We start from the raw sequence: 20295 nt of genomic DNA, 5'->3' as shown, positions 1-20295 counted from the left end.
GTGATTTATAACTTGTTTATAAAATCATGTGATGGTTTATCAAATCAAAAAAGGAAATATGGGAATGTTTTAATTTGTTGTTTCTCACATTTCAAGTTCTTCATAGCTGAATGTTGGTTATCATGATTTTAATATACTTGGCCAATGAGCCATAATCAAGGAGACGTTTTCAAATTTTGAAAATAACGTACTTTTCGATTATGCTCACAAAACAAGTTACCCGAGAATGTCAAAGTTTTTTGTCGTTGCATTTTATAATTATTACATGACAATTTCTTCCTTAAGCAATTATTGAATAAAGTGACTGTGGTAACGAACTCTTAACAATGTCCTTTAGCTGTTGTAAATACAACCAAAGCAAAAGACATGGTATTATTAGAATTAATACCATCATTTCCAAACTTTGGTTGTGTTCACAGCGGAAAAAGCTTCGTGTCGAAGAGCTTGTTCATTTTCTTAAAGCAAAACCAATCTGCTTGCCTGATGAGCAAAAGTTAACGAGATTCTTTTCAAATTCTGAAAATTAATCGCGCTTCTACCAAACTTGTCAACGCTACCAATGTTGATTACTCTAACAAAACTACTCATTTACTATGAGTGCAACTAAGGAAGATATAAAGTTATTTGAAAATACAACCATATTCTAAATTCAGTCATGCTCACAGGACAAGAGCTTCAATGAGCTGGCTGATGTTGAAGCAGCAATACTCATGGAGTTCCAACAACACATCCCACTCTGGAAACGTTTTATTGATGATGTATTTTTTCTTTTCATTGGGTCAGATGAAGACCTAAACCGTCTCAAACAATTCATGAACATAATCCATGACACAATAAAATTCACATTCGAACATTCCAAAGAAAGAATTAACTTCCTAGACCTCTCAATTTCTATCTCTAACCATCAGTTCCACACTTCTATATACAGAAAACCCATGGACCGCTCCCAATTCCTTCACTTTCAATCAAATCACCCCCTACATGTCAAAGAAAGAATTATATACTCACAAGGACTACGATACAACCTCATAATCAGTGATGACCGTAATCTAACAAAAGAACTGAATTTCCTTACCAAAGTTTTTCTGGCTCGTGGATACCCACTATCCCTCATTAACCGCAACATTGCAAAGGCCCTGTCAATACCCCGTCACACTTTGCTCTATGGTGGCAACCGAAATCAAGGACCTCGAGCACCCCTTCTCCCTCTCATTCTACACAAAAACAAAGATGAGTACATCAGATCTACCATCAATGAATATTGGTCCATCATAGAAGAGGATGAGGAATTGTCAAATGCCATCCCACGACCGACCACAGTATACAAAAATAACACCACCATCGGAACCTTACTCACGTCCACAGACACCAAAAACTAGCATCTCTATCACAAAACACCCTCATCAAGCAAGAACTTTTAAACATTTGGAGATACTCGTTCAATTTCTTAATTATAACTCAATTTCTTAATTATATACTAGCTTTGTATCATCACCATTTTCAAGTATTTTATCATTTTATCCAACTTATATTGGAGCTAAGTATATACCCACAACTTATGACTATAATTCCAAAGAAGCTACAATGATTCCAGATCAATGTTGTCAACTTCCTGGTGGATCTCCTTTTTCGTATACTTAATCTTCCAATTCTTTTTCCCAATTTCTTATTTTCCCAATTTCTAACTCAAGATTCACCATATTTGTTTTTCCAACGTGCTCACTGAATGGCACCACTTCCTCTTTTTTTCACATTGGAGAGATAATTGCTTTCTGATTACACCGTTGTAGCCCTGCCACCTTTATCTCCTTCATACTCCGTAATAGAAACCACTCTCTCAATCTTTATTTTTAATTCTTTAGTTCAGTTCAGCCTCAATAGCCTTTTGCTAGCACTCCCATCTCGGGCCGCAATGACCCGGGCTCGACCCCCAGAGGATGCTAATTTTCTTTCTCCAAATTTTAAATTTAAAACTTTATCTCCCTCCTTCTTTCCCTATCTCTCACCACTCCTTTTGCCTCAAGCCCTATCTCTCACCACTCCTTTTGCCTCAAGCCCTATCTCTCACCACTCCTTTTGCCTCAAGCCCTATCTCTCACCACTCCTTTTGCCTCAAGCCCTATCTCTCACCATTCCTTTTACCTCAAGCCCTATCTCTCACCATTCCTTTTACCTCAAGCCCTATCTCTCACCACTCCTTTTGCCTCAAGCCCTATCTCTCACCATTCCTTTTACCTCAAGCCCTATCTCTCACCATTCCTTTTGCCTCAAGCCCTATCTCTCACCATTCCTTTTACCTCAAGCCCTATCTCTCACCATTCCTTTTACCTCAAGCCCTATCTCTCACCATTCCTTTTACCTCAAGCCCTATCTCTCACCATTCCTTTTGCCTCAAGCCCTATCTCTCACCATTCCTTTTACCTCAAGACCTCTCTTCCCATTCTAGTTTCTAATTTGCCTCTCTCTAAACTGGTACTACTTTCAACATTGGCTAGTATCTACCTCCGTCACACCCGTCTGACCCGCCCATCACATTTCCGCCACACACGCCCCTCTCACCCGATTGGTTAGAATCTCTGAACAGGAACCTCCCGATTGGTTAGAATCTCTGAACATGAACCAATCGAAATGTAGTCTCCATGGTTACATCAAGTTGTTTACAACAGCGCCAAATTTCAAAAGAGAAAAAAAATATATTTTTTTCGCTCTTTGCATCCAACACTGAAGACTACTGCTAAACTTCACCTCAATGTAAGAATATTTCTATGTTCATTTACCCACAATCTAATTTTCCCCACTGCTTTCAAAATACCTATTTCTTTCAACATCTCTTTTTCTTTTTCTCAATCTTCTCACTCTCCTATGGAGGCTTCACTCAGGCACATAACAGTCTTTGAATCCCTCCACTGATAGGTCATGTCATGTTCCACGTCTACAGGTATAAGTTGATGAGACATGACGCCTGATCGAATTCATGTCTCTTGGTAGAGAAGATGGGTGGTTCTAGAAAAGCAAAGAGTGTTTACTCCTGACGGCACACCTAACTCTAGGGGAAGTCCTAAATACTTCCTCTTCTTCTCGCCTAGACAACTGTCTACAACTCTATTCCATTACGGCCATTCAAAAAGCCTAGACAGCCACATGACTTTGTCTCCACTACTCCAACACAAAAATAGGATCTTCATCTTTTCAAAATTTTTTCGATGGCCAAAGCCCCATGTTATGATTTATTTAGCATACACGTCTGACATTTCCATGACACCTTGGTTCAAAGCCCATCACAATCTCATCTTCTTTTCTTCAAAACATTGTTCTGATTACACCTTCTATGCTCAAGCAATCCCTCTCTATTCATTTTCAAGCAGCCCAATCTGCTCCAAGAACACTTTCTCAGCTCTTCCTTAAGCAGCACTGATTTCAATTTATTTATTTATTATTTTTTTTTTTTTTCAAACATACTACTGGTAATTAGATTGATATAGATTACCTAGACTGGCACGCCAGTCGGGCTGGAACGGTATCACGCGGGAAAAGTGAGCGTAGGAGTTAGGTAAGCGTAGGAAGAAATTTTGTCGGCGGCGAGGGCTGAAAGCTGAAAGCCCGACTGGAGCGAAACCCCAGGAAGGAAAAAACGGCTAAGCTGAAGCCCCAATCTTACAACGCCAGATTTCGGCGTTGTAGAAATGAATGAACTTTGAGAAATTCGTGAAATGAGAAATGAAAACTTCCGTCAAAGTCGCAGATCGTGTTGTTTTGATTTTTGAGGAGGGAGTGATTGGAAAAAATAATGGCTGACTTCTAGTGGAAATTTTTATTTGAAAAGATTTTGTTTTGTTTCTTATTTCTTATTGATGAGTCTCTTCTTTGTGTATATGTGGCTTTTCTTCATGGTTCTCTGCATGCAAAATTCTTTGGCTCATTTTTGATTGTTTTTTGTTTTGATTTGAGAGAGAGGCAAGAGAAGATGGAAAATCTTGTAACATCAGTTATCAGAACTTGTTGACTTGTTATCTTTTCCTATTCATAACTCATTCAATTTTAGGAATGGAGTATTCAGATTGCAAACACTATGGACTGTGAGTTTTTCTTTCATTTCAGCTTTCTTTTTCCTAGGTTTGCAGGTGGTAATCAAAGGGATAACCCAGGTACAGTAGCTAACAATTATTTACTGGCATTCAAACACATAAGACGTTTTAATTTTCCAGGACTCACAAGTCAAAGGTTCTTTATCAAAAATATATGGTTGTTGGACTACCAGAGACTACTACACGACACTGACACAATGTTGTGTGTATTGGAAGTGCTACAAACTTTTGTGAATATCTACCTGGTTATCCCTTTGTTTTGAGTTTAATACTTACTGTATCTATCCCTATGATAAAATTACACAGTTTTGAGTAGAAATAAAGTTATGGTAAAGCGGCACTGACAAATTTCTCCAAAAAATATTTTCTTTCAAATTATGAAATATTAAAAGTCTTCTTACATCTAAAAATGATTAAATTTTTTCGCCATGCTTATGTTTTACTCAATTCTAGTATTTTTTCCAAAACTTATATATACTTACGTAGAGGGAAATTTAGCAGAATTTATGGAGAAAATTAAGAATTCTCAGTTTGGCAACAAAAATTTCTCAAACGTACTGTACACATAGTACCTATACTATAACTTTAAACATTTACATATTTTTAAATTGCCAGATTAGTGTGGCAAGAAAACTCATTTTTTTCATTCAACCATAAATCTTCAAGTGTGAAGTTAATTTTATAGTACACATACTTACAATTTACAGAAAAATGGGTAATAAGTACATGTCACATGTTCAACAACCCATTTTTTCCACAGCTTACTTGTTCAATAAATTCTTGTCAAATTAAATGGCGAACAAGTGGGTTGTGGAACAAATGGGTGCCAAAATGATCGACAACCTAGTTGATTGACAATCCACCTGTTCGACAATCTATATAGTTGTTCAACAGACCAGTTGTTTGAGAGAAGAGTGTCGAACAAGTGCTCGTCGAACAACCATGCAGTCGAGCAAATGGGTGTCGAACTAATAACTGTCAAACAACCGGTCTAACAAATGTACCGTCGGACAAGTATACTGTCGAACAAGTGGGATTTGCCCAAAATTATAGTTGTACGTAGATGAAAATTTGTCAGAAGTTATATTACGGTGAAAATTCAGAATTCTCAGTTTGACAACAAAAATTTCTCAAATAGGTAACTTTAATTTAAATAATTATATTAAATTGCAAAATTAGTGTGGCAAGAAAACTCCCAAAAAAATTTAGCCATAAATCTTAAAGTGTAAGGTTAATTTTTCAGCATTCTTGGTGTGACAAGAAAATTCTTCAGCACATAGCCACAGTCTATAGAAAAAGGTCAGAATTTACAATAATTCTCTTCTCATGACAAAAGTACTGCATTTTTCTAAAATCATGAATACGTGTACCCAAAAACTTTTCAGTCACCATATAAACTCTGGATTTTCTATCAGAGCTATCTTATCACAGCACTAAATTCTGCAAATTTCAATTTTTCACAAATTAAATTTGTACATGACAGATGTTACATTTTTCATTCCACAGACTGAAATACTTAATTATAATAATACACTTATAATAATAATTATGCACCAATGTGTCATTGTTTTGAGGTTGGAGTTTTAGTTATTCAACATATGACATCTTAACTATTAAAAGTAAGTACTTTTCTGTAAGTTTTCCATTTAATTTTCTATGTGTACGTGTAATTTTCCTGTGCTTGGCTGGTAGGTTACATGCTGACAGTCAGGACAGGTTGTTTTTTGTAGCAGTGTGTCTGTTGAAGAGGGTCGGACTGTCAGACAGCAGCCTGGCAGTAATGACATTGAGAGTGATGAGAGGGATAATCTTTGGAGTTTCTTTAAACTAACCAGGAAACGCTGTTTATTCTCACGATAACCTAAAAATAGTTTTTTTGGTACGGCTTGAAAACCTGTGTTAGGTTATCGTGAGATATTAAAAGTGTCAGAATTATTGATTATTATGATATGTTATTATTCTTAAAATAGTGTCAAAATTTTTTCAAAAAGGTTATTTTGTTGGGTACTTTTGAGCAGAGTTCCTGCCTGGTTAGTGTTACTGTTGTATTCATAGAAAAGAGTGTTGGAGGGGTTCACTTAGCCACAATGAGACTAGAGTAATCAAGTTCCTTAACAAGTAGTCTGTAAGTACTAAAATAAAAAGCAAAAAGTATTTAGGTGGAACCAAATTAGACTGTTAGAAAAAATATTTCTTACCTTGAATGAAAGAGGCTAGCAAAAAGCCCCAAAAGCACGTAACATATACCACCAACCTGCATAAGGAAAACTGAATAATCCTTGTACACTTTTGATGATTGTAGAAAACTGAAGCTAAATTGCAAATACTTACCTTTCTAAGAATGTATGAATAACAAAAACAATTAAAGATGTAAAAGTTTCAAAACTTGAAAGGTGGCTCCTCCACCACCCAAAATTCAAAACAAAGTGGTCTGTCGGCTTTTCTCCCTCCAAAATTTAGGAAAGCACTCCTCCGTTCTCACAACCTCCAAAATGAAGCCGTGGCAGAATGTTCTAGTCTGTATATCAGCAGCCTCTCACCAACTTTTGCTCGCTCTCCTACGCAGCTCCTATTCTAGCAAACGCCCGCCGCCTTTATGTTCCCGCCCTCTGACATGATTAATTTACAGACTAGTTTGCTAGTCTAATTACCCGTCTGCTTTCAGGGTTTCTGTGTCGTGGGATAGATCTTCCCACGCTACCGAAACCCTGGAAAGCACAACCAAAGCAAAATACGTGTAATTATTAGAATTAATACCATCATGTTTTAACTTTTCGTATAGCAAAATCAATATGCTTATAAATAAATATCATCTCGTTTTATCTCGAGTTATAACCAGCAAAATCTTTGACCATACTTGTGTGAACAATACTTACCTTTGAAGTCTTTTTGATTCTTAAAAATTGACATTCCAAAAATAAAAGAATTCAAAGAGAAAATTATTTGACGTCAATTTCTTCAATGACATCAATTTCAAATCCTTAGCGAAAAAAGGTTGATACATACTGAATGTCTTTTGAACAGCTTCTGAAATAGACTTAGAAAGATGCCCACATACTTCATGCCTTAGATTTCCAACGATGCTTGAGTGGAAGTCTAATTCGCATGATACAAGCTTTTAGGTTCGTTTGAAAGATTGAGCATATTGCCTAAAATCAAATCATAGCTGAAAGAAATTAGGACTTTAGCTCTGGTTGTCGTCTTATTTCAAGAGTATGGAAAAAACCGTTTAAAATCTTAATCTTTATTTCGGCCTTTTGGACCATTCTCCTAAAACAAGCTATCCTGACTTTCGATTGAGATTCGGTATCAAGATTCTGCTCTTCAAAATTTTATTCGGCATTCCAAAAACAGGGAAGAACAGCAGATAAGAAAAAACATTAGCGCAAAATATTGAATAAATATTTTCCGGCGAAAACTTTTTACTTGGATTTTCAGATTAACAACAATTGAACATTTATTCTTCTTTTGAATGAAAGAGAAATTTTGCTGTCCCATCAAACTCACTGATGTAAGCTGAAGGTGCTATGGTACATGGGTCATCAACTTGATACATGTACGGAATAAAAAGTTCAGATTCAAACTTTGCAAACCGATGAACCTTCACCCCACATGCCATGTGAAGGGAATTGCGCAGTCAGTCAAGGGTAGCTAACGGGACGTTTAATCGTGTCAACACATTTGCCAGGATACCGTAAAACAAGATATTCCCCTTAATTCTTGTTACTATTGAGCTTGGTTACAAACATCACTAGAAAAAGCGAACAAAGTTTTCAAAACTTTTGCTGCATCGAGTAAGAAACTCTAACAAAAAGTTTCAGCTATTAAAACACAGACCATTGCTTAGACAAACCCTTTAAATTGGACGCTAAGCTTTTGAAAATCGATGCTCTATAACAATGGGCACGATCTCAAGGAGCAGACAACCTTCACTATGAAATGAAGACTTCGCCATCAGATCATGCCCACAAATATAGCTTTTGTTGATCAACCAACTGGCTCAAGCATCGCATTCTACCAGAGTTTACAAATGTTCAATTGTGCGTTTTTATAGATATATATTTAGTCCCGCAGCTGAGATCGAAAAAAGTGGCTAGAAAACGATTTTCATGATGCATCTCTTAGATTTTTGGTGGAAAAGCGCGAATTAATATGTTTAGTTTGTTAAATCGAAAATCGATAATTTGCTCCGTCGTAACTTTTTAAATACAAGTTGGCTCAGCCGTGGCTGTTCTTACTTTTTCGTGACTAGCCTCTGAAATCTGACACTCAGTTTATTCTTAATTTGTTCTTAGTTATTTTTCAGCCAAATCTTACTTAAAATCATTCTGTCAACCGATCTCTGAAAATACTGCTCGCGGCGAATGAACTTGAAAATACAGAACAGAAATGTTCACAATTAAACAAATAAATCTAACGAAAGAAGAATGAGAAAGGCATTCTGTTCTTTTGGAAACCGATAAGATAAGGAGAGGGTTGCTCAAATCGCATTCTTATAAATTTAAGGATCGTTTGAAGGATAAAAATCTCAATGATGGGAAATTTTTTTGAATGTTTCTTAATTAGTTTACAGTGTAATTGAACAGATTTATTAAGAATACCTTAATTAACACTACACTAATTGTTGTGCTAGTTTTTGAATCCGCAAATGTATGAAATATACCTTTCTTTAAATGTTCCTTTTATTACCCAAGCAAAGCTCGACAAATCCCTTTCTCCTTCTATCTTCACCAAACGTCTTTTTTTGCCTTTTTTATGTCTTTTAATATTTTCAATATTTGTTTTATTTGACGTCAGTTTTTTGTAAGTGACGTTGGTATTCTAAATGACTGTTCATATGGTGTAGCTGTTTGGCTCACTTGGGTGGAATCCCAGCCTAAAAGAATACTGATGATATGGGAGCCAGGTTTGCCCACCTTACTGGTATCCCACTTGATTTGAGAATATTATTATTAAATTTCCAATTTTAATGGGCCAGCCTGGCAATGGGGTGGAAAATGTCATCGAAAACGTAGACTATGCTATAGTCAAAGACAAATTACTATCTAAGAAATAAGCGCAAAGCCCAAGAAAATTCGCAAACGGGCTTTTTTGCTACCGAAAGGAGTTTACAGCCGGTAGAGAATGTCGGTCTTTCTTCGAAACTCTCCCGCCGATTTTTTTTCGTATATCGACCGCCTAAATTCCGCGCGTATAACATTTTCCCGCCATTATTATACGTAACGGACAATAACATCGTCTATCGAAGACGTTACATTGCAACTGTTTTTTGCGAATGAAGACAGTGAAAATAGATCACGTGACTTCAAAAAAAAGATTTGATCTCATTAAACTGAGCTTGCTGGAGGTGTCATGATCTCAAGGAAATGCCATTTGTATTAAAATTTCGCGAAACAATTTTTGCCACTCTCTGGCTATATATGAATTCATATTTGTTTTTTTCTCAGTTTTCGTGTAACGCAATAACGACAAATATCGGGAAAAAACTTTGACCAGCGTACGCGGAAAGTCCTGGAATGGTGCTGCATTTGATGCTCTAATTTTATATTTTTCACAATTTTTCATAATTTCTTTCCTTCTTTCTTCAGTACGAACAGGCTGTGCGCGAATCAAAAAACCTATCACCTGTAAAATACGTGTTTATGAAAGTATCGAAAAGACTGTCGAATATGCAAAAAGATTGGAACGAGCGGGGGCTAAGGTAAGAAGATTGGAGAGTCTGTAATAAATGTTGCCATTTGGTTCTCAGAGTCATTCACAATGGTACAAGAAAAAAGCATGACCATTGATATGCATGACTATTGATCCCGCATGACCATTGATCCTGCTGCATGCTTTACTTCCGAACTAGTTGAGAAAAAATAAAACAAACTTTCGATGACGGAATTAATTTGTGGAACTTTGGAGATTTTGCTCGCCAGCTGGAAAGTACTACTATAGTTTTCTACTGAACTAACCATAGACGTACAAACAGAATACATATTTTTTGTGTAGTCTAGGATTTTTAGACAGTCTTGTGATTACTTTCACGGAGTCCAGGCCATCTAAGATCTGAACGGAACATTTGAAAGAGCGGGCCTTTGTTTTAAGCACTCGCACATTGACCATTCGGCTTCTTATTGATAGACCTAAAGAGAAAGGGAACAGGTTTTCGCCGGAGATGAATAGTCCTACAGCTACGATCACTGTGCACATAAAATAAACACGGTACACAGACCAGATCATATATACACACCCCTGTCTCAGGGCCCCGATGGAACCTTTTCCATCAGTGGGGATGAAAATTTCTATCGAAATCCCAATGGGGATAGAAAATCTATTGTTTCCAGCTCAAAAATTCCAGTGGGGATGGTTTTGGAGTCCAATTTCTCCATTCAATTTTTAATGGGGATAGAATCATAGGCCGATTTTCCAGTGGGGTTGAAAATGTAGGGTATTTTTTCCACCGGGGCGGGGGTCCACCGGGTCTGTGACACAGGGGTGTATATACCTGCATTATCAGAGCTAACGAAGTACAGAATGCGCTATTACCTAAACGTTCCTTTTTCTTAGATCATCACAGTTCACGGTCGACGTCGTGAACAACGAGGCCCGCTCACCGGTATTGCAAGTTGGGATCACATCAAAGCGGTCAAGGAGGCTGTTTCCGTGCCCGTATTTGCTAACGGAAACATCCAGTATTTGCGGGACGTCGAAAAATGTATAGAGTATACCAAAGTGGATGCTGTGATGAGTGCAGGTCGGTCTCCTTTCTCTCTTATCAGGTTTTTAACCATAAATACGCTCAAGTGCAGGGGGGGTCATTACAAACCTGGAAATCTAATGTTTGCAGGGATGTGTTTTTATTTAAGTTATCTAAAAAAACAAAGGGAAAACATGGTGGCGTTATTGACTAAATAGGAAATTGTTTGAATTTTTTTGATTTTTATCAATTTTACAGTCGGACCTGCAAGATACTGAAGTTGAGCCAGTGCGGTTAGCATGTTCGACAGTATTCACGTAGGTGTTAGAAGTAATTCCATCAGTTATATGAGGCTATTCAGACAATGTTTTTTTCACTTTTTAGAGGGTGCATTATACAATCCCGCCATATTCACTGGGCGGCAACCGCCCGCATGGGAGATGGTGGATAAATACTTAGCATACTGCAATCAATATCCCACCAATTTGAGTTATGTGAGAGGACATTTATTTCGCATGTGGCAAAAGTGGTATGTTTAAAGCTTAAAAAATTATTTTTCTCTCGTTTGAAAAATTATTTCAATGGAATATTTTAACGGGAATTTTTTTTTTTTTAAGGTCTAAATTTCGTAGATTTTGCTGTTTTTCGTTTAGCTCAACAGAGCTCAACGCGGATGAAATAGTTTACGCCTGAAATTTGATAACGCTCTTGACAGTTCCTAATACGTCACATCTGGAAATAAGTGTGCTATTGATAGAAAAAACTTAGAACCCATATTGGGGCAATTTTCTTTCCGATGACTTTAATTTAATTTCCAAACCACCATAAAAATGATATTAGAAAATAAATTCCAAATGAAAGACCATAAAATATCACGGTATGAATTTGTGTTCCTAAACTATAAACGAAGTTTCAAGCAAAAACAAGTTGATTGGTTGCGTGCAGGTATGATGACCCCTTCCCTGATTACTTTACCCAAATATAGAAGTCGACATAAGTAAATTAATAAAGTATTTTTTTTAATTGATTAAAAGTTTGTTCAACGAATCGAGAGTTTGCGAAATCCAAAAATAATACTGACCACATTCGTTTCTGACTTTCTCCAAACCTAGTTACCCCCTATCGATTTTCTTAATAAATGTTGAATTATTGATATTCTCTTTGCAATATATTGGCAACAAAATGCAGCCCAATTGAGCGGTGTTTCTAAATTTCTTGGGTAGTGACCCCACAGTGACTCGATATTCTTTTTATTGAAAAGAAACTATTTCAAATTTGACTTCAAATTCATTAATAAATCAAATAGCGTGTTTGTTTTCATTTCCGTTACCATAGAAACATTTCACTGACAAATTCAGTATTAAATTCTTTTTTGCGGCAAGTTTCTCTATCGATAATCAAAAATTTAAAATTTAAAATCTTAAAAATAATTTTGGGAGGCTCATATCCGTATGAGTACTCCTAAGGGATACTGAGAAGTTGATTTACGAAAAAATGAAGAAATGTCATCATGTTTCTTTGTTTATCATTTTGCTGTTGATTACAAATACTTCACCTAACCAATATCACCTCATTACATCTAATGGTCATCCTTCTAAAGACCCTTACTTCGCATTTTCATCCAAGTTCAAAGAACAATGTATAAGTATCTGTGGTACCACTCGTAAATGCCATTCCTACACCATCAAACAAACATCCAGTAATCAAGGATATGAATGTCAATTTTACGATAGCGCTACCATGCGTGAAGATCTGGTCATGGTTTCTTTTCGAATTCGCTACTTCATCAATGCGAGGGATTGTAAAGATTGGTACAGTATTGGAGCGAGGGCGTCGGGTGTTTACAAGGTGAACTGGATGGGGCGTTTTTTGAAAGATATCAGATGCAACATGGATATTGAGGGCGGAGGTTGGATTGTTTTCCAACGACGATATCAGCCTCGCCACTTAGATTTCCAACGCTCTTGGAATGATTATAAAGTAGGCTTTGGTGACCCACATCGAGAATTTTGGCTAGGAAACGATTTTATCCATGAAATGAGTATCTTTGCAAAGCATGATTTTTTGGTGCACGCTGAAGCATACACGGGTGAGACTCTCATCTCAAGATACGGTGAATTTTACATCGATAACGAGAGTCAAGATTATACTCTTCATTTCAATGAAACTCTACTGACCGGGATAGAATCTTTGACGGGTCCACAAAACCTGAACGGAAAGAAATTCCATACATATGATCGAAGTTATGGATCGTCTTGTATTACACGCGGTCACGGTCCGTTCTGGTTAAATGATTGTATGTACCTTGACCCGAACCATCCCAATTTTCTCCGCTGGAGGACGCACGTCGACAGTGACGCGATTCAGGAAATTCAATTGATGTTTAAAGCTACAGGTTCAAACTAAGAACAAATTAGAGACTTTTTTTACGGTATTGTTCTTCTGTCTCAGATGGACTTCATTACAAAAGTTATAAAAAGAGGATTTTCCGTCGTGAAGCAAAATTTGACGAATTTGTTGTTTGTTCTGCTAGCGTGAAAAAGATACAAGAAGTTTCTTTGATGTTAAAACCGAACGAAGATAATTTAATTAATGCTTATTAAAGCTACATGACCAAATCAAGAACAAATTGATAAGATTTCCACAGCAAACATGTTATAATGTAAATGATTTGATCCAAACAGTCAGTAACCAATGTTTCACAGTTTAATGCTGTTTCTCGTAAGCATGTATGCATCTCGTAGCCATTGTAAACAATCACAAAAAATCTTCAAATCTGTGAAACTGACTTTTAAAACTTGCGAGACAACGGATGAGTTCAGCTTTGGTAAAAACTGTCCCACACTAGGATTGTTACATGCAGTTTTTTGAAAGAAAACATACCTATTGTGTAATTAGGTAATGCGTTATTTCATTTTCCTAAAATTATAATTTGAATTTTTTTATTTAATTTCATTAAATTATATGACACACAGTGTCGACTTTTATGTACAAATAAAATTGTTTTTTAAAAAAGCACCTCGCACATATATCGCCAATTTTTTTGGGGTGAATTCACGTTGAAAGGCTGTATGCAATTTATTGAAAAACTTTTCACATTACACATGATTAAAATAAAAGTAATTTATATATTGTTTCAGATATTTATGTATGATATTGCAATATATTGCGAACAAGGACTGCACGAATCTCGTCTGCACTTGCCCATCGATACTTAACCTCGAGTGAGAACCTCTGTACCATGAAATCACGACGGATCATTATAAATTGATCCCATCGAAGCTTTGTGAAAACGCAAAATTTGTTCCAAACGTTTCGGCCTTATCTGAGGGGGGTTATACTATATGCAAGTACCTTCATCGTTTTTTAAAAGAACCACGCAATAAATTTTTGTTGAAGCTCAGTTGTTTCTATTTTTTTTTACATTTCAAATTTGCAATATTGAGATGTTGTAGCTTAGACTATGCTATAGTATAAGACAAATCAGTATCTAAGAAATAAGCCCAAATCCGAAGAAAATTCGCAAACGAGTTTTTTTTCCAAAAAGAGTTTACAGTCGGCAGAGTTTCTTTGTCGAAATTTTCCCTCCGATTTTTTCCGTATACCGCCATAACACCCTACCGCCATCTTTTCCCGTCTTTACTATCACTGTAACGGACGATAACATCGTCTAGTTGTAGCGTTGTAGCCGGTGTTCACTTCTTTGAACCTCAATTCCGTGATTTCAGGCTCACGATTCTTCTTAAAATTTTCTTTTTAAAAATCATATTGTTTCAGCATTTTTGTGCCTCATTGTTCTCTACCATGAGTGCATCAACTCTCTTGTCAATTTTTGAAGGCTATAAAAAAAGCATCTTACAACTTTTCTCTACCATGAGTGCATCAACTCTCTTGTCAATTTTTGAAGGCTATAAAAAAAGCATCTTACAACTTTTCTCTACCATGAGTGCATCAACTCTCTTGTCAATTTTTGAGGGCAATAAAATAAAGCATCTTGTAACTTTTCTCCACCATGAGTGCATCTACTCTCTTGTCAATTTTTGAAGGCTATAAAAAAAGCATCTTACAACTTTTCTCTACCATGAGTGCATCAACTCTCTTGTCAATTTTTGAAGGCTATAAAAAAAGCATCTTACAACTTTTCTCTACCATGAGTGCATCAACTCTCTTGTCAATTTTTGAAGGCTATAAAAAAAGCATCTTGCAACTTTTCTCTACCATGGCTGCGTTTAGACTAGCCCGGGGTCCACTTAAAGCTTTTTGATAGACTGGATGGCGCGATTAAGTGGCCCGGTAGTATATGGTAATATGCTTTTGCTTAGGCGGACTGTAAAACAGTCCGCCAGATTTTAGTTGTTTTTGGAAGATAAAAACAGTATGAAGCAATGTTTTTATTTGAGAATAAGGGATTGCAAATCTGTTATTGATGTTTGTTTCTCATTTTTGATTATATCTTTCAACTCCAAGTAGTTTTTTTGTTATTTGGATTTTAAACATTCTTTTTCAAAATGGTGACCTCGCCAAATGCTCCTAGTCTACTTCACTGGACTCAGCGTCATCAAAAATCATAAAAAAGCAAAGTTCAGCCAGAAGTTGACTCTAGTCTACGTTTAGACCAGTCTGGCATTTGTAATTGCTTGCAGTATTCTTTTGAATTCTATTGTTCCGCGCAATTGTTCGGTTTGTCAAATGCCTAATGATGCCAGCGTGTTGGCATTTCGTTGGCATTTGAAATGCCATTTTGAGCAAAGGAATCCCCTTTTCTGGCATTTCAAATCAAACAAACGAACCAAAACAAAGAGAAAAAATTACATTTTTGATTTTTTAAAGTATTTGCACGTTTCTTATTCAGTTCTTTTTATAGATTGTAAAATTTGCAAGATTTGCCATAGCCTAGCCCTACGGCAAAAAGTTTCAGTCTTAATGACTGCAGTTTTTGAGAAATTCCATGCTTTTCATTGTTTGATCTGTCAAAGTTGAACTTGAGGGAATCACCTTTTCAGTAACGACTCTAAAAAGACGATTCCTTAAATGCCATGACAGAAAATACAATGGAAAAGCTATTAAAATCGAATCCCTCGTGAGTAAATGCCAAATTACAAATGCCAGTTGGTCTAAACGCAGCCCATGAGTGCATCAACTCTCTTGTCAATTTTTGAGGGCAATAAAATAAAGCATCTTGCAACTTTTCACGCTCTGGAATCTTAAATACACCCTTGTCTCACAGCTCCGGTGGAACCTTTTCCTCAGAGGGAATAAAAATTCCTTTTGAAATCTCAATGGGGATAGCAATTTTAATATTCTAAGGTTAAAAAATCCAGTGGGGATGGTTTCTGAGTGCAATTTTTAAACATTTGATCTTGAATGGGGATGAAATCAAAGTCAAATTCCCACTGGGGCTGAATTTCCAGGGTATTTTCCCACCGGGGAGGAAACTTTTGCTTGGGTCCCAGCGGGTCTGTGACACAGGGGTGTTTAGATTAAAAAGAAAATTTTACTGTTTTCTAATACTTTGCTTTACTCTGCTTTCAGTTTGGATAATTTCCCAGAACTGCGACATCCGCTTGGTAAGGTAAAGAAATTCGAAGATATGTGCAAAATATCGGATACGATCAAAGAAAAAGCCAAGGTGAGAGAGACAGATTATATTTTTGATCGTGAAACCTCTTCTTCCAACTGTGACTGATTCAAATTTACTTTCATGTTTATCTTTGCTCTGGGAGATTCGACGAAGTGGATCCATCCTGTTTATAAATTTTGATATTTAATTGCCCTTTAAATTAATGATGACCCGATGACTCCCAGTTCTTTAGTATGCCACTCCCTTTTTAGTTGCTGAGCATGTGAGAGAAAGGAGGCATTAAGTACCATTTTGTAAATCTTTCCTTTGACCTGGCTGGGGGTCAAGGCCACAAGCTTGCCCATAAGTTTTACCTTCATGCTACGGCTGCTTATTTCAAAAATACTATTTCAGTACAGTTTCCAAACCAGTTTTTGGATCATTTACCATTCCCCGTCTATTAAGTACTTAACCATGATCTATTCCATTTGTAGGCGATCGCGGACAAAGAAATAGAGGAGGGTAAAGACAGTGAGGAGATCGGTCATCTTCCCTTTTGGAGATGTCAACCGTACGTTAGACCACCGTAAGTAGAAACTAGGTGTAGGAAATTTTGTATGAAATGCTAGAGATGGTTTCTATTTACTAACGTTATATAATTTCAGGTGTTTGTCCTTTGTAGGTCGCACCACACCCACAGTTATTTAGAGCTAATATTTTCCAATACCCTGATAGAAGGTATAACCAGATGGTTTGAGTTTGAGATCCTTTCGCTATTAGATTCTTTCCGTGCTCCTGAGAAAGACCTTCAAATGTCTTTGCCTAACTCTTTTTCAAAATCGAGAAATGACAATTTGAACTTTCCAAAAATAGAAACAGTTAAACAGTTCTCGGAACAGTTTTAGACTCTACATTTGACATTTAAGTTTAATCCCATATCAACAAGAATTGGCTCGATGAGACAAAACTCTCCTGGTTGTCTTTTACTGGAAGCGAGGCCCTGGTTCACTTGAACCCATTCTCCTTGCAGCTTCAAAGGGGTGGTTTTTATTTCCTAGTTACCGTTTGAGGGGTGTCAATCAGTCGTTTGAGCAACATATTTAGAAACTGATGTAAAAATTTTATATTGAGAATGTTAGGATGGTTTCAATCCCGGGGGTACTAGGTTTGCGAGGTGACGGGTATGTCCGAGCCGAAAATCGAAAATCGACCCTTTGAGAGACAAAATTTTGGTTATTTTGGGACCCTTTGAGAGACTTTTTCCTAAATTTTGGTCCATTTTTTCCAAATTTTGGTTTGATTTTCACCAAATTTTGCTCAGAATTTTTGGAAATCGTGACCCTTTGAGAGAGAAATGTTTGATTTTCGTGATTTTGGGACCCTTTCAGAGACTAACTTTTGAATTTGTACCCCTTTGAGAGACTTTTGAGGAATGAGAAAAGGTACCCTTATGGCTCGCACATACCCGGCACCCATTTTGCCTAAGTAACCCCCCCCCCCCCCCGGGGTTTCAATTAACTAGCAAACTATTTCAGGAGATGTGTCGTAAATTCCTAAAAAATTTGTGTCCTTAAATCCACTAAGTTTTCGCTTCTCTACCTCCCTTAGACCAAAAACAACATCGGGCGAGAAAAGGCCACTCGAAGAGGGCGGTGAAGAGGCGGAAGCAAAAGCAAAACTAAAACCGCCCTCCAAACGAAAAGCTATACGTGAAAAACACCATCAGCACGGCAAAGGCGTATTCCCTAAAGGTACCTTAAGTTTTTTTGACTTTTGATTTTTTTTCCTTTTTTCGTTACTATGAAAAATGTTTCGATCTCCAACATTGTTTAATGCTTACGTCTTTGTTTAGCTCGGTGTTTTTCTCTGCCTTCTTTCTTTATGAGAGCTCAAAATAGAAGATTTCCGTAAAAACGGCATAGAATCTAGAATCATATACCTACATCTGATTGATGTCCTGACGACATTTCATATACTAGAAAAGTCAAGTCGTTTTGATGTTTTTCCCATGAGAGGAATGATAGTCGGCCTCGTGTGTCTTATTCCCGGTCGGGTTTATCTGCCCTTGTGAATAAGCCTGAAAATATTTCGGTTGGACCAACCAATACCCGAAAACGATGGTTAGAGTTCAGGCCTCTGCAAAATCTGTGAGGCAGTCGGGCGAAATTCCGTTATCTACTTCTTCTGGATGTTGAAAAATTTTCCCGACCTTCAGAGATCTACCGCGTCGGAAGAAAATTTCTGCATCGAGTGTCAGATACAGATAAGTTTGTGAGGGTCAAATATTTTTTCTTTGCTTCATAGTTCCAAAAGACAAATGGCCGCTATGCGTGACGTGCAAGAACAACCCTTGGGTAAGTTAAATATGTTTTGACATTTCTTCATTTGGAACACACAATTCCTTAGCCGTGCCGGTGCGAGAATAGCCATTTCCTTAAATAACTGGTCACCTGTCAATTAGCAGTGTTGTCAGTTTGAATCTTTTGCACTCATTAGGTAATTATTTCAGTTTTTCTTTGGGGGGGGGTTGGAAACGAACACACAATTTATCCTTTTTCTGAGTGCTTCGTCCCAAATGTCCTAAAATTAAGCAATTTTTTATGAATTTTCCTCCCGATTATCTTTTAATATTAATTGAAAAAGCCTATACTAGGCGGCTTTTTTACGCGGTAACGGACATTTCATTTTGCGACTTGAATGTTTCGAGCCCTGATGAAATAATTGAGTTTGCGTCAAAACACTTGAGAAAGGCTTACTTTTTCCCGAACATCATCAAAGTGTAAAAAATTATTTTTAGTGAAGTCTCCTTTTGCGTAGCGTAAAAGTTGTCCTCCTTTACTTTTAAAACTTTTTTGAAGAACATAATATATTTTGATAAATTTGCCTGGGAAATATGCAAAAGTTGGCTTGGAGTAATAATTTAGATTGCAATTATTTATTCTTGTTTTTTTTACAGGGCAAGAAATGTGAATACAATTTATGTAAAACTTGTTGTAAAGATATGACCGCTATCAAAGTACTCAATTGTTCAGGTACGTTTTCATTTTTTTGTTTGAGAGTGAAATGGGATGCTAAAAATCAGGGTTTTACTCCGGCAAATGACAAAACATAGTATACTTTAGGCGTACAAACTTTCGCGTGCAGAAACTTTTGCGATTTTCGCGAATTTTGGCTTTTTTCGCGAAAGTTTATGCTCAGAATAAAAACATACTGGTTTAAAATATTTCGCTCTCTCTTAGAGCATGTTCAGTTTTTTTGAATAACAAAGACGTTTAACAATTATATTTAACGACGAGCTCTACTTCACTCGCCTTTACTCTGATATTATTGATACAGAAAAAAAACATTAAATGAATGAAATGAAATTGAATTTCGTCTTGCTTTCTAAAAGATCTAGTATAACTGGCCTGCCAACATCCTTTATTTATCATTTTCGTTATTTTCGAAGGTCACAAATTCAAATTCTTATTCAACAAACTGAGACGTGAAAAAGAAGACGAAGAAGAAACAGAAAAGGAGAAACAAAATCCTGAAAATACACTGTTGCTAGACAAATATGCAAAAGCTGGCGTCAACGCCGATGAAGATCGAAATGGCGGAGAAGACAACGGTGAAAATGACGCCAAAGATCTGAATTCGATCATTGCTACTGGATGAAAGAATCGGAAGGGTAATTTTTACACATGCCAAAAAGATGAGTACCTTCTATTTGGAAATACATAGTTCCTTTGGAAGCTTGATTGGATTTGTTTCCGATCATTGCATCATCGATCAACTTTTCGAGAGACTATGAACTATAATGTCTGTCAAAATTGAATCGGTATGGGACCACTGCTTTGCTAATTTCTATCTGAATTTTTGCTAACGGTGCGGAAAATTCATAATTGACACTGTGTAAAAGATTAAGGTGATTTGAAGAGTTCTTTTTGAAGAATTTTCGTTTTTTTGTGTTTTTTTGTGTACAGAAT

General features: G+C 36.7%; 1 protein-coding gene across 1 annotated transcript in view; it reads left to right on the top strand.

Annotated features, from left to right (window-relative positions):
* The window catches only part of LOC136822350 (tRNA-dihydrouridine(16/17) synthase [NAD(P)(+)]-like), a 40265-nt gene extending 19970 nt beyond the window's left edge, over window positions 1-20295 (top strand). Inside the window, exons 4-12 of the mRNA XM_067078589.1 lie at window positions 9674-9786; window positions 10638-10824; window positions 11152-11296; window positions 16300-16396; window positions 16822-16913; window positions 17936-18078; window positions 18632-18681; window positions 19284-19359; window positions 19776-20295. Coding sequence (XP_066934690.1) covers window positions 9674-9786; window positions 10638-10824; window positions 11152-11296; window positions 16300-16396; window positions 16822-16913; window positions 17936-18078; window positions 18632-18681; window positions 19284-19359; window positions 19776-19984 — 1112 coding nt within the window. The 3' untranslated portion in view covers window positions 19985-20295. The remainder of the gene's footprint in view (window positions 1-9673; window positions 9787-10637; window positions 10825-11151; window positions 11297-16299; window positions 16397-16821; window positions 16914-17935; window positions 18079-18631; window positions 18682-19283; window positions 19360-19775) is intronic.

The sequence above is a fragment of the Clytia hemisphaerica genome, unplaced genomic scaffold (genome assembly GCF_902728285.1).
Source record: "Clytia hemisphaerica strain Z4C2 unplaced genomic scaffold, Clytia hemisphaerica genome assembly, whole genome shotgun sequence".
NCBI lineage: Eukaryota > Metazoa > Cnidaria > Hydrozoa > Leptothecata > Clytiidae > Clytia > Clytia hemisphaerica.
This window is presented reverse-complemented; position numbering and strand designations above follow the sequence as displayed.